Source organism: Arvicola amphibius, chromosome 11 (assembly GCF_903992535.2).
Source record: "Arvicola amphibius chromosome 11, mArvAmp1.2, whole genome shotgun sequence".
Classification (NCBI taxonomy): Eukaryota; Metazoa; Chordata; class Mammalia; order Rodentia; family Cricetidae; genus Arvicola; species Arvicola amphibius.
In genome coordinates, this window is record NC_052057.2 from 98404455 (window position 1) to 98416805 (window position 12351).

At 48.9% G+C, this 12351-nt stretch overlaps 1 protein-coding gene across 2 annotated transcripts in view; it reads left to right on the top strand.

Moving 5' to 3' along the window:
• Tmod1 (tropomodulin 1) overlaps positions 1–12351 on the top strand; it is a 76172-nt gene that overhangs the window by 35688 nt on the left and 28133 nt on the right. The window contains exons 3-4 of one of the 2 annotated variants that reach the window (XM_038347175.1): positions 1864–2020; positions 8760–8879. In XM_038347175.1, coding sequence (XP_038203103.1) covers positions 1864–2020; positions 8760–8879 — 277 coding nt within the window. The remainder of the gene's footprint in view (positions 1–1863; positions 2021–8759; positions 8880–12351) is intronic. The other variant, XM_038347176.1, reaches the window with a different exon arrangement.

The window sequence follows — 12351 nt, forward strand, 5'->3', positions numbered from 1 at the left end:
AATACATGCATAATTAGTATATCAGTACTGGCCAATCTTTCACATTACTTAATTTTAACTTCCCCCAAATATATAAGAGACAGCCATCATCATTATCACTCACGTTATGTAGCCATAGAAGCCATAGCATACAGGGTCGGGGGAGTTTGGTGAATGCCATTCTGGTGTTCCGCCATTAGTCCCTGACAGTGCTTAGACTTGATGTGGCCTCATGTCACAAAGCAGGTGGGTCACCCGCTATGGATAGCAGGGTCACCCGCTATGGATAGCCATGGATAGCCATGGCAGGCAGTAAAGTGTACCATTACCCACTAAGCCACAAGAAGCCCCTGCCCTCTAGCTTTAGGAAGTGCCGTATGATCTGTACCTGCCTGCAGAAGCATGGCTCGCCTGCGAGCATCGCCACAGAGGATGCTGTCTGTGAACCGCTGTGACTCTCGTAGCATCCTTTGGCTTCCCTCAGATCAGTTCATGTTTGTTTTTCTGCCTGCTGGTCCTCTTCTCATAAAATACCCCGGATCCCAATGTCTCTCCTGGCCTCTGGCCTGTGTTTATTTGCACACACCCCAGCCCCCACTTTTGAACCCCTTGTCCCCAAGTCTTGCAAACTGTAGACCCTTGTGACCCAATGTGAGGCCACACCCTGCTGCTGTTGAAACCACAGCAGGTGTAAGCACTTCATAAGCAGCCATAGCTCTCCCAAGCTTCATCCCTGTGGGCATGCCAGTCCCTGTATCTCTCACCCTCTCCTCAAGATGCCTTCAGGAAAGGATCCAGCGTGTCGTGAGTGACAAGGAATAAGCACTTCAAGGGAACCCACACTTGAGATCAGAGTGACACCAATTTGGTCGATTTGGGGGTGCAGCTAAGATTGCATGCCTGCCTCTGAGGCATCCCCTTCTAGCTCTCTAAACGTAAGGGGCACAGATTGCATGAGGATTAGCAAGTTTGCCTCTCCCCCAAATCTAAGGGAATACCCTGGGTTTGTGCATGAGCTAAACTCATGCCCTGAAACTCCTTGGGCAGTCTTTCTGTGTTCTGGGCCTCGGTTTACCCTTGAAGGGAGGGTTACATAAAAAACTGGTCTCTATGCATCCTTGAAGCTCTCATTATCTTTGATTCTTGAAGTGCCAAAGGCTGACTTAGGTGAAACCCATTTGAGTGACTGAAATCCCCCTAGTGAGAAATCGACTTTGGTAGTGAACCCACACCTACAAGTCTCCCCATGCTTGAAGAAGAGAATAGAGCAATTGGGTGATGCTGTCATTCTTGAGAGACCCATCTCCAGAGGCAGCATTTAAAATATGTAGCAATCAGTTCTCATGAGCACAGACCTACCAGACCCCAAAGGCCATAGAGACTATGGACTGTGTGTGCCTTAGCTGCTTTGTCGTTCTGTCAAGCCTTTCTCAGGGTTCCCTCTTTGAGTCATCTTCCACCCAAGACCCTACCAAGCTCCCTTGGCTTCTCTCTCTGATCACTTACCACGCTGTAGCAAATATAATTTTGTGTCTAAGTACTGAGTTCCAAGAATCTCTCTATGCTCAGCCTATGTTGGTTACCCTATTGGTTAACACCATACATTTAAAAAGATTACTGGCAGTGACACCAGAGGACTGATCCCCACAGCTCCTCTCTGCCCCTTAAGTGCTGTGTGACCTGGGACAAGTCCCAGCCCTTCTCCAGCTTTCTGGTTCCTTACATAGAAAAAGAAAGGACTTGGCTGGATTCTCCAGCTCTGAGGCCCCTACTAGTCTGTGTTGTGTTTCTGGGGAATTGCGTATCTATAGCTGCTGACTGCTCTCTCTTTCTTTCTCTCTCTCCTCCTCTCTCTCTCTCTCTCACCCACCACCCTCATCTTAGAATGCACTGCTCCCCGCAGGCCTGAGGCAGAAGGATCAGACCACCAAGGCGCCCACAGGCCCCTTTAAAAGAGAGGAGCTTTTGGATCACTTGGAAAAGCAAGCGAAGGAATTTAAGGATCGAGAAGACCTGGTTCCCTACACAGGGGAGAAACGAGGTACTAAACAACACAGCTCTCATGAGCTTGTCTTTCCTGAAGCATCACAGAGGACCACTTGTGTGTTCTACCCTGTGTTGGGCCAAATGTACCTGGGCCTCTCTTGTGTCCTTCCTGCCTGAACAGTAAACAGTCCCTTACCCCAAAGCATCATCTGTGGTGTTATATTCAATCAGCTGGGGATGGTTTGAGGAAAAAGACTCACTAAGACAACCAAAATGCCTCCCCAGATCCTCTTTAGGGCATATTGGTTATTTTTCATCAACATCTAGATACTTGTAAGGGAAATAGAAAGCTATTGCTAATGACATCAGACTATGAGACCTAAACAAGGACCATTCTGTGGAAACGAGGAGCAAGGTACCTCGCCCAGCTCCCTCTGTCCTGACTCTACTTTCTTTAAAGTCTCTTTTTCTAGCCCTGGTAACAGCCTTCCTTCATCTCTTTTCCTGAGACTCTCTGCTCCAGCAAAAAAACAAGGCATCTAGAAGTCTTCATAGAATCATAGATAGACACTCTCCATGACGATCCAAGCTTCAGGTCCTCCCTGGCCTTTTAGAGTGCTCCTTCTTGCATGCTTTCTACCCGGTTAGCTGCAGAATCTGTGGATCAGAAGGATGATGAGTAGGGTAGACCAGAAGTCTGAGTTCTGTTCTTGAAAATCTCCAGACTTTTTATACTGCAGGAACTTTTTACCTGTCCCCAGGCCATAAGTACTCTTCCCTGCCACCCAGCTCTATGCCTCATGGGTGTGTCTAGTAAGAGATGCTATGGTTAAAAAGAGCCTATAGCCCAGGTTCTGCTACTTATTAGCCATGAGAGCTCAGTGAATTACTTCTGTTTCCTCTTCTGGCGAACTAAACGAGAATAGTCTCAGCCTCCTGCGACTTTTGGGAGAACTGAGACATGTATAGACCCACCCTAGCACACAGCAAATATTATGGACACATGAGCAATGATTGCCCTGCCCGTCACGTTCCATCTGTACTGGCCTGTCTTTCAGGGACACTGCCCCTGTCTCCTTTGACACAGTGTACCGCCGCTCTCTGCTCCCATCTTGGGTGTTTGCCATCTCAGGGACCTGAGTGAGTCTTTCAAAGCTGTTCACATTCTCTCTGATTCTCCTTAATCATCTTCTTCTCTCAGGAGCTGGTCCCTGAGGGTTGGAATGTGGGTGAGTTTTGACTACCTGGTAGCCCCAGCTAGCAAAGGGGCTAGACTTCCATAGTGCTGAGCAGAGCGTGGGCTCATCGTGAGTTACAGGTGATAAATGTGTCCCACTCCAGTGATATACTGCCTTAGCCCACAGGCCCATGAATGTTTTGTACCTTGTCGTATCCCAGTACCCAGCTACACCTTGCACACAAAAGGTGCCTCGTGAGTATTTGTTGAATTAAAACATTGTTTTAATTGATTGTGTCCCTGATTCTCTTCTCAGTCCTCCCACAGCCCCTATCTGCAAGAACACAAGCCTGCTGAACCTGGGTCTGTGTCTAGAGCTGTCCCCTCTCTGTCCCTGTTGTCAGCAGAGTGTGTGACGCTGTGTGGCTGCCTACCGACAGAATGTGAAAGCACAGAGAGGCAGACATTGTGGAGGGAGTCCAACCATCGTCAGCCCTGGGGTTGGAGCTTTTCCAGGCTCTTCTGGAAGCTAGAAAGTCCAAGAGACTCAAGGGGCATGCGAATCACAAAACTCGAGGAGTGCTGGTCTGGGTAGTGAGAGGGGGCAGGCAGCAATGCGGGGAGGAGGTTTGCGGAGTGGACCCAACAAAGACTGTACGAGCTGGTGATGTTTTCACCCAAGGACCTGTGGCATAAGCAGGGCTGTCTGGCTCCCGTGGTCCCTCCTGCACATTTGAAACCTGAGGAAACAGAGGCTGCGAGAGCGTCAGCAGTGGCCCTGAGGGAGCAGTAGAAAAGCTAAACTCCATTATGTTCCCATATGCGGCAGGCTTAAAGGGGCCAACAGCATCGAGAATGTAATTGGAGTTGGAGACATGACTCAGAGGTGGAATCTGACTTTTCTTCCAGAGGACCCAGGTTCAATTCCCAGCATCCACATGGTGACTCACAAATGTTCATAACTCCAGTTCCAGAGGATCCAGTGCCCTCTTCTGGCTTCCAGGGGCACCAAGCATGAATACGGTACACAGACATCCATTGAGCCAAAGCCCCCATAAAATAAAATAAAATAAAATAAAATAAAATAATAATAGTATTTAACAGACTATAATTGATGGTAGCTGAACTTCTTATGGATTAAATAAGTAGAGATCTCCACAGAGGGGCTAGGGCCAGAAGTATCTCATGCCATTAGCCCAGGCTTTACTGAGAATTTAACCCCCCCCCCCCCACTGGGCCCATAGCTAGCTTAGGCTGAGAAGAATAGCACCCAGTCACCCCAAGATTCTGCAAGATGTGCAAGGCATCTGTGTAAACATCCTGGAGAATTTGGAGCAGGAGTCATTCACATTCAAATGGGGGGGGGGGTCAGAATAGAATTCCATGCAAGATATTTTCATTAGAATTCGATTTGGCTGCATATGCTGGAAAATTGCATAAATAGAAATGATAGATTAAAAAATTAAAGGCTGATTAGCCATCTGCCCACTGCCAGGAATCAAGGTCCTCTCTAGCTTTTCTTTCTGTTTCCCCGTAATATATCATTATCTTCACGGCCCTTCTAGCTGCTGGAGTACCAGCCATTCTAATGCTCACATTCCAACTAGGGAGAGAAAGAGAAGAAAAGAAGGTTAAGTCCCTAAATGAGAATCATGGAGTCACATGATCGGGGAAGGACCTGTACAGGGGGCTAATAAACCACGGTCTTAACTATTTACTGAATGTTCATTGACACACTGCTGATTCAGCCACGTCCACAGCCGAGCTACAGCCCCAGCTCTTAGGCATTTTCTTTTCCTTGTACGCTTCTCCCGTTGTTTAGAATCTCACCTCACCGTAGAGTTTCTCATACATTTCCCCCCTATGATTTTATTGTGTGCTTTGCTTGCAGAGGTAAGTGATATTTGCTATAAGAAGAAAACAAAGTAATTTTTTTCCATGGAAAATAAGCACTGATCCCATACCGGGGCTGGGGGCGGGGGTTCTAGATAATTCTCTCCCTATTCTCTTTCCTTTTCCCAATCTGTTTCTGTGGACTGGCTTATTCCAAGTATCACCTACATGTGAAACCAAACACACACACACTCTCTTTCTCTTTCTCTCTCTGTCTCTGTGTGTGTGTGTGTGTGTGTGTGTGTGTGTGTGTGTGTGCAAACGTGCGCGCGTGCGCGTGCATGCATGCGTGTATGGCTAACTGGCTAGTTTCCTTCACTTAGTGAGTTTTCAGAGTCAGTCATATTGCACAGTTGTTGAGCCATTCGTCCACAGATAGACATTAGGTTTTCCATCTTTAGTCTGTTAAAACTAAATATTTTTGGAGAAGTACAATGAACATTCCTATACAAGGTTTTTGTTTTTGTTGTTTCTGGTTCAGGTAGCAGGACCCTAGAGATCTGGGCAAGGACTCTACCACTGAGCCACATCTCTTTCTTCCTCCCCTCCACCCCCTCCTCTGCCGTGACCAGAGGCGGGGTGTCTCACTAAGTTATTTGGGCTGTCTTTGAACTCTCTTGTTCTGTAGCCGAGGCAGGCTTTGTCCTTGCAATCCTCCTCCTTCAGCCTCCTGGCAAGCTCCAATTATACACTTGCACCACCAGGCCTTACTCAAGATTAATAACCTGTTTTCAGTTCTTTGGAGTGTATACCTAAGGATAGAATTGATGAGTCCAGTGATTACTCTTTAGTCATGGAGGAATTCCAAACTTCAATAACAACTGTACTATTTTTTTCTTTCCCAGCAGAAATACATAAGAGGTCCAGTTTTTCTCATCTTTCCTAACACTGATTTGCCACGTTCCCTCAGCATCCTCATGGCTGTGGAGTGGTGCCCAGTTAAGCGTCTTCATGTGTGTTTGTTAGCTATGTAGCTATCATCTTCGGGGCAATGGTCTGCTCATGTAATTTGCCCGTTTTTAAGTTGGGCCATTTATTTGACTTTTTGTTGATGAGTTGTAAAATTTATTTCTCTATTCTTAGATTTTATTCCATTTATTGATTTGTGTGGTCATATGCACACTTGCACATGCATATGTATGTGTACATACACACCACGGGGTGCATGCCTGTGTGGGTCAGAAGACAGCGTGCAGGAACTGGTCCTCTCCTTCCACCGTGTGAGTTCAAGTGGGCTGATCTCAGGTTGTCAGGTTTGGTGGCCAGGGCTCTTCCTTACCAGCTGGGTCGTCTCATCCGCCCTGGCTCTCTGTTTCTAATACTAGGCTTTTGTCAGCTGTACGACTCATGAACATTTTGCCCACTCTGGAATTGGTCTTTGTACTTCCTTGATCATATCCTCTGAGACATAAAACTTTCAATTTTGAATGACGTCCAAGAGGGTCTCTTTTGTTGCATGTAGTAACAACAAGATGCCATTGCTAATCCTAGTCATGCTGTTGTTTTCTTTAAAAATGTCTTGGTTCTAACTCTGATAGTCAGGTCACTGATCCATTTGAGTTTCACTTTTGCCTGTGTTGTGAGGTAGGGTCTGACGTCATCCTTCTGCACGTGACTATATCTCGTGACCCAGCCTGTGCTGAATAGACATGGTACATTGTTGAGAACAATTTTTCTTTCTTTTTTTTTTTTTTTGTTTTTCGAGACAGGGTTTCCCTGTAGTTTCTAGAGCCTGTCCTGGAACTAGCTCTTGTAGACCAGGCCTGCCTCTGCCTCCCGAGTGCGGGGATTAAAGGCGTGAGCCACCAACGCCCGGCTGTTGATAATAATTTATGCATATGTGTGGCTTTTTTCTGGGCTCTCGGTTTTGTCGTGTTGTTTGCTGTGTCCATGCTTACGCCAGGACACCATCAGCTTTGTGCTTTGGAATTAGCGAGCACGAGGCTCCTGATTTTGCTGTTTGGGAGGATTGTTTTGGTTATTTGTGTGCCTTTGCTTTTCCACATAAATCTGAAGATTAGCTTTTCTGATTCTGTGAAAAAGACTTCTGGGATTTTGATGGGGATTACGTTTTAGCTATAAGTTACGTTTTATCTGTAAGTTGCTTTGAGTAATATTGCTAGCTTCATATTACAAAGTTGTCTAATCTATGAAACCAGATTGTTTTCGGTTATCTCTATTTTTTCTATTTCTTTTATCAAGGCATCGTAGATTTCAGTGTACATGGATTTAGACTTTATTCCCAAGTATCTTATTCTTTGGTTATTATTATGAACTGCTTTCCTGGTTGCCTCTGCGTGTTCCTGTTGCTGCTCCATAGAAGCCCCTCTGATCTCCTCCTGGGCACCAAATGTTGCTGAATTGATGAGTCCCAGCAGCTGCCGCTGCTGTTTGTGTTTCATTTGGGTAGGGGTTTTGTCTGGTTGCTTGACTGGTTAGTGGTTTATTGGAATGTAGAAGTTTAGACTTTTCTCTGCATAAGAGTATGTTATTTGTAAACAGAAATGTCTTCTTCTGTTTGGGTTCCACCTCTTTCTTACACACGGCATTCACTCTAACTAGAACATCTCAGGCGATGTTGATGGCAGCAATAAAGCTGGGTGTCCTTGGTTGTTCCTGATCGTGGGGGGGGGGGGGGCCTCTTTCCGTACTTCTGTGAGGCCCCAGGTCAGAGACAGTTGTCGCACTGGCTCCCTTCTGATCGCCCTACCCCAAAACAGCACACACATGCCCAATCATAGACTACGTGAACTGAATACCACAGACTAGTTCATTTATAGAGAAAAGAAATTTACTTCTCAGAGTTCTAAGATCTGAGAGGTTCCAAAGCTGGCAGCAGAGGAGCGGTGGAGGTGGCGTTCGCTTTTGCATGCTAACTGGTGAGGACAGCAAGCTTGCGACAGCAAGCGTGGATGCTCAGGTTTATTTTCTCTTCCTTCTCAAGTCACTAATGCCTTCCCAGGGGCCCCAACCTCATGGTTTCAACTCATCCTGACTACCTCCTCCAAAACTCCGCCTCCACACACTCTTAACAGATGAATTTGGAGATGGGGTTCCCAGGATACAAGCTTGGAGGGACAGGTGCAAAACCACACGCAGTTTCTCAGAAATGAAATGAAATTTCTCGTGATGGTTTTCAAACTTGATTTTTCACAGAAAATCTCTTCTAGGACATATTCCTTCTTAATGATCTCCATGATCTTCAAAAAAGAAAAAAAAGAAAAAAGAGGTCTTTATTTTTGAGTTGTGTTTGTGAGCAGAGGTCTGAGTGTGAGTGCAGGGTCACAGCAGCCAGAAGAGGGCGCCAGATTCCCTGGAGCAGGCGTTACAGGCAGTTTTCACTTGTGGGAGATGGGTGCTGAGTATGAGGTCCTCTTCAAGAGCAGTAGCCGCCACTGAGCCACCACTCTGCCCTCTCCATGTCTTTTGTAGTAACTTCCGGAATTGTCTGGTACAGACTTTTCCAACAGTCTTTACTGGCGGACACACCAGTGGCCTCTCTCCTGCCTGCCTTGTTCCTCCTTTGCCCACTACCAGCTCGCCACTCTAAGAACAGAAGGTCCCGTGAAGCTAGGATGCAATCGGCTCTCTTTCAACCTTTAACAGTCTGCGTGCACTTTATCTACTTTGTTGAAGAACATTTACAGGTTTTTCTCTCATATCAGAACCTTTCATGAAGGGAATCTCAGACCCCACTATAGCCATGCACCCTGTGTGTTTACAGGAAAGATCTGGGTCCCCAAGCAGAAGCCCATGGATCCCGTTCTGGAGAGTGTGACGCTGGAGCCAGAGTTGGAGGAGGCTTTGGCAAATGCCTCGGATGCAGAACTGTGTGACATTGCAGGTAAGCCCAAGGAACAAGCCTGTCTTCCTGAAGGCTTCCCGCGCAGCGAGCCTCCTCTGCTTCATTTGAACATTTGAGCACCCTCTCTATTTCTAGGAATAGGATATGATTTTAAAAAAATATGTTCCCAAAGATCCAAACTAAATAAAACCGTTCAAACACGCCCTGTCACGGAACCACCTATTGCTGCCCTGAGACCACTCCCCAGGGAAATAGGAATGTTGTCCGGGGAGAGCCAGGATAAGCCCTGCCCTAGCCATACCCACCAGATTCTGCCCAAGCATCTCATAAAGGGCTTGGAGCACGACTGTGCTTTGAGAGTGTTACCCTCTTACCTCTTAAGTGTCCCCTCCGCCCCCATGATGCTCCCCGACCCTCTTCACAAGCAATATACTCCAGAAGGTAGTCCGCTATTGCAAACCCTCTGCTGCCCCCATCTCTCCTTACTGCTGTAGAGTCCCTGCTCTGTGCACCCAGTCCCCCGTCTCTCTGGGCTTCACTGCAGTCTGCACCGGCACCCCACCTGCCTCGCCTACACTGTGCCCTGGCCCAGCGAATGGGAGGTGTGGGAGAAATACTGCAGACCAGTGGCGTAGGAGAGGAACGGGATAATGGGGATGAGCTGGCCGTGAGCGTGGTGCAGGGAGAAGGGCAAGCTGGGCCCAGAGATCAAGTGGGTTCAGTGTCCTTAACAAACGGGAGATACTGAGTTCAGTTTGGGGCCTGGGGCATCTGAGTTATCCGTGGGCCATCCAGGTGGAAACCGCTGTGCGTGATGGCCTAGCATTCTGCAGGAGGTTTCCTTTGGATGTGCTCGGGCTTTAGGAAGCGCACAAGGCAGGTGAAGGTGGCACAGGCCTAGCCCAGGGTCCAGCAGCCAGTCACAGGTGAGTGACCACCGAAGGACTGAGTGAAGACAGACAGACTGAGAGTCAGAGAACCAAGAAGGCAGAATGGGGTTCCAGGCTGCCAGAGATAGTGGAGCCAAGGCCAAGGCCGGACAGGCTGCATCTGCCTCTGCTTCATTCAGTCCCCCAGCCTCCCGGGATGCTCTTTGTGGCTCTTGGTGGCGTTAAGGCAAGAGGAGGGGTCTGCAGATGGCCTTCCTCTTAGCTAGAAGGGCTGTGGTCAGTGGTTTACACTGTGTAGCAGTGCTGACCGCAGGTGGTGGCAGTGAAAGCCAGACTGCAGGGGCCTGCGGAGAGACTGGACAGAGCAGGCAGGTAGCCTCTTTTTCCAGACAGCCCCTTTCCTCAGCACCACCTCAGGTGGTGAAGGACAAGAGTGACAGGGCCCAGAGAATGGTGTCCAGTCTAAGCAGCGCAGAGAGGCCAAATGGCCCCAACGGGAGCCCAGCCATGCAGCTCAGGAGCCAGGGGCTCAGCGGGTTATGTAAGATGCCAATGGAGCCATGCCAGATCCTTCAGCATGCCCGTATATTTTAGCCCCTCCTCCTCCCCCCGCAAGTCCCTTGACTCCTGGTTAATCTGTGCAACAGGGAGAGTGGATACCTTGCCCTGCCTGCCTCTGTTTCCTCCCCAGGAGCTGTTTTTATCTGGGGCCTGCTCATCTGAACCCCTGCATGACATCATGGCCCTCATGAGGGCACACAGGGCTTATTAAATGGCTGCTGTCAGAGCGGGCTCCTGCGGCTGCCTGAGCCTCAACAGAGCAGGCCTCCGAGTTGGGCGTCTGGGCCTGCTCTTGGAAACGTTTTCCTTGTTGTTGTCAGTACACTGTGGTGATCTGCCTAAGATCCCCAGCCCCGTGATGTCCAGAAAGGAGCAGGAGACTGTGTGTGCATCGCAGTGTTAGCTGACTGTCCCTGAGTGGCTGTCACCATTTGACTTTAGCCATGACAAGGTGGCATGCCTATGGGGAAGGAGGCACGGGCCGTCTGCTGGGTGATAAACATGTTCCAGGTGCTGTGTGAGTAGTTCTCCATGCAGCACTGTATTTATTGACCGTGACAAACCCTGTGAAGTAAATTCTATTATTGTCCCCGTTTTACCCCAAGACACCAGCTGTTCCTAGTGCTGGGTCAGAAACAAGGAGCAAAGAGGATGCCAGGCTTTGTGGCTGTGGGTAAAAAGAAGAGCCGGGCAGCTAGAAGCAAGAGGTGTTGGCATGGCAGGCCCACCCATCAGAATGGGACAGTTTAGCCCAGGAGGGACTAGTTGGACTCCCCAGTATGGGTGGCTTGTTGAAGGAAGGAAAGCCTAGAGAGACGTGAGCGGGTCTGCAGCTGCCTCTGGTCTACATGCTGTCATCACAGGGTGTCTCCACTAGGTCTCTCCCACATGGCACCAGTTACCCGGAGCTTTCCTACCCACCGTGTACCAGGCTGTGGACTTGGTTCTGGTGAGAAAATATCCGAAGGAAACAGCTCTGTCCGCCCTCGTGGAGCTGGCATTACCCAGGCAAATGAGACATGATCAGCAAGTGTGTCACACTGGGGGTGATAAGTCAGGGAACACAAGAGGGGCACTTGGATTAAAGGGTGGGGTCAGGGGAAAGAAAGGAAGACATGGAAGCTGAGCCGAAAGTCAGACAGCTAGGGGTGATCTAGAGAAAGTGGGGTAGGAAAGAGGACGTTCCAGGATGGGGCACTCGGGCACAGTGAAAGCTCCCATCCCAGCCAGGGACGTGCTTCTTTATGTAGCAGCCTCAGTATCTGTCAGTAACGGTCAGGAGCTTGTGGGAGACCACAGAGAGGGAGAGACACACTGACCCAGGGGTGGCAGAAGGAAGGCGCGTCACTGACAATCCATGAGCTTCCTCACTGAGTTGATAGACATTGTGGAACACCTATCTTTGCTAGGCTGGATGAGATACAATCTTTGCCCTTGGAGCCAAGAAGTGCATGGGAGGACAGGCCAAAAGTATGTAGGTTTCAGTCTTCAACAAGTCCCCACAGGGTGCTAAGTGGAGCTCATGGGACTCTGGCGATGCAAAGGTCTTGGCCTCTGGCCTATGACTTTAGCTTAGAGGCCACTAAACTAAAGGGAGTCAGCAGCAAGCACTTGAGATTATCACTGCCTCCTACACTCGCTCGGGATTTGGTCCTAACTGGCCCTTAGAAACCCTTGCAGTAAGGCAGGAATGAGGAAAGGAGTGGGGTGGGAAGGCCCAACCTTTGGAGGGAGCACCCACTCCCCAAGGGGAACTGGCCAGCCTTTGCTAGACTGTCTCTTGGTCATTGGTGGCTTCAATGTCTTTACGCATCCATCCTCCTCTCGTTCCAAGACTGTCGGGGGATGTGACTTTTCTAGGAACAGTTCCCCAGCACCGAGTCCAGAGCCAGGTTCTGTGCCTGCACCTGGGATGTGAGAACACACCTCACAGCCCTCCACCAGGACCTCTTAAGCCTGGGCAGCTGGAGAAGCCGCGGATATGTGCCGTGATCACGCTGCATCCTGAGCGGAATTACAAATGGAAGGAGCTCTGCCAAGGCAGAGAGGAAACAGAACTC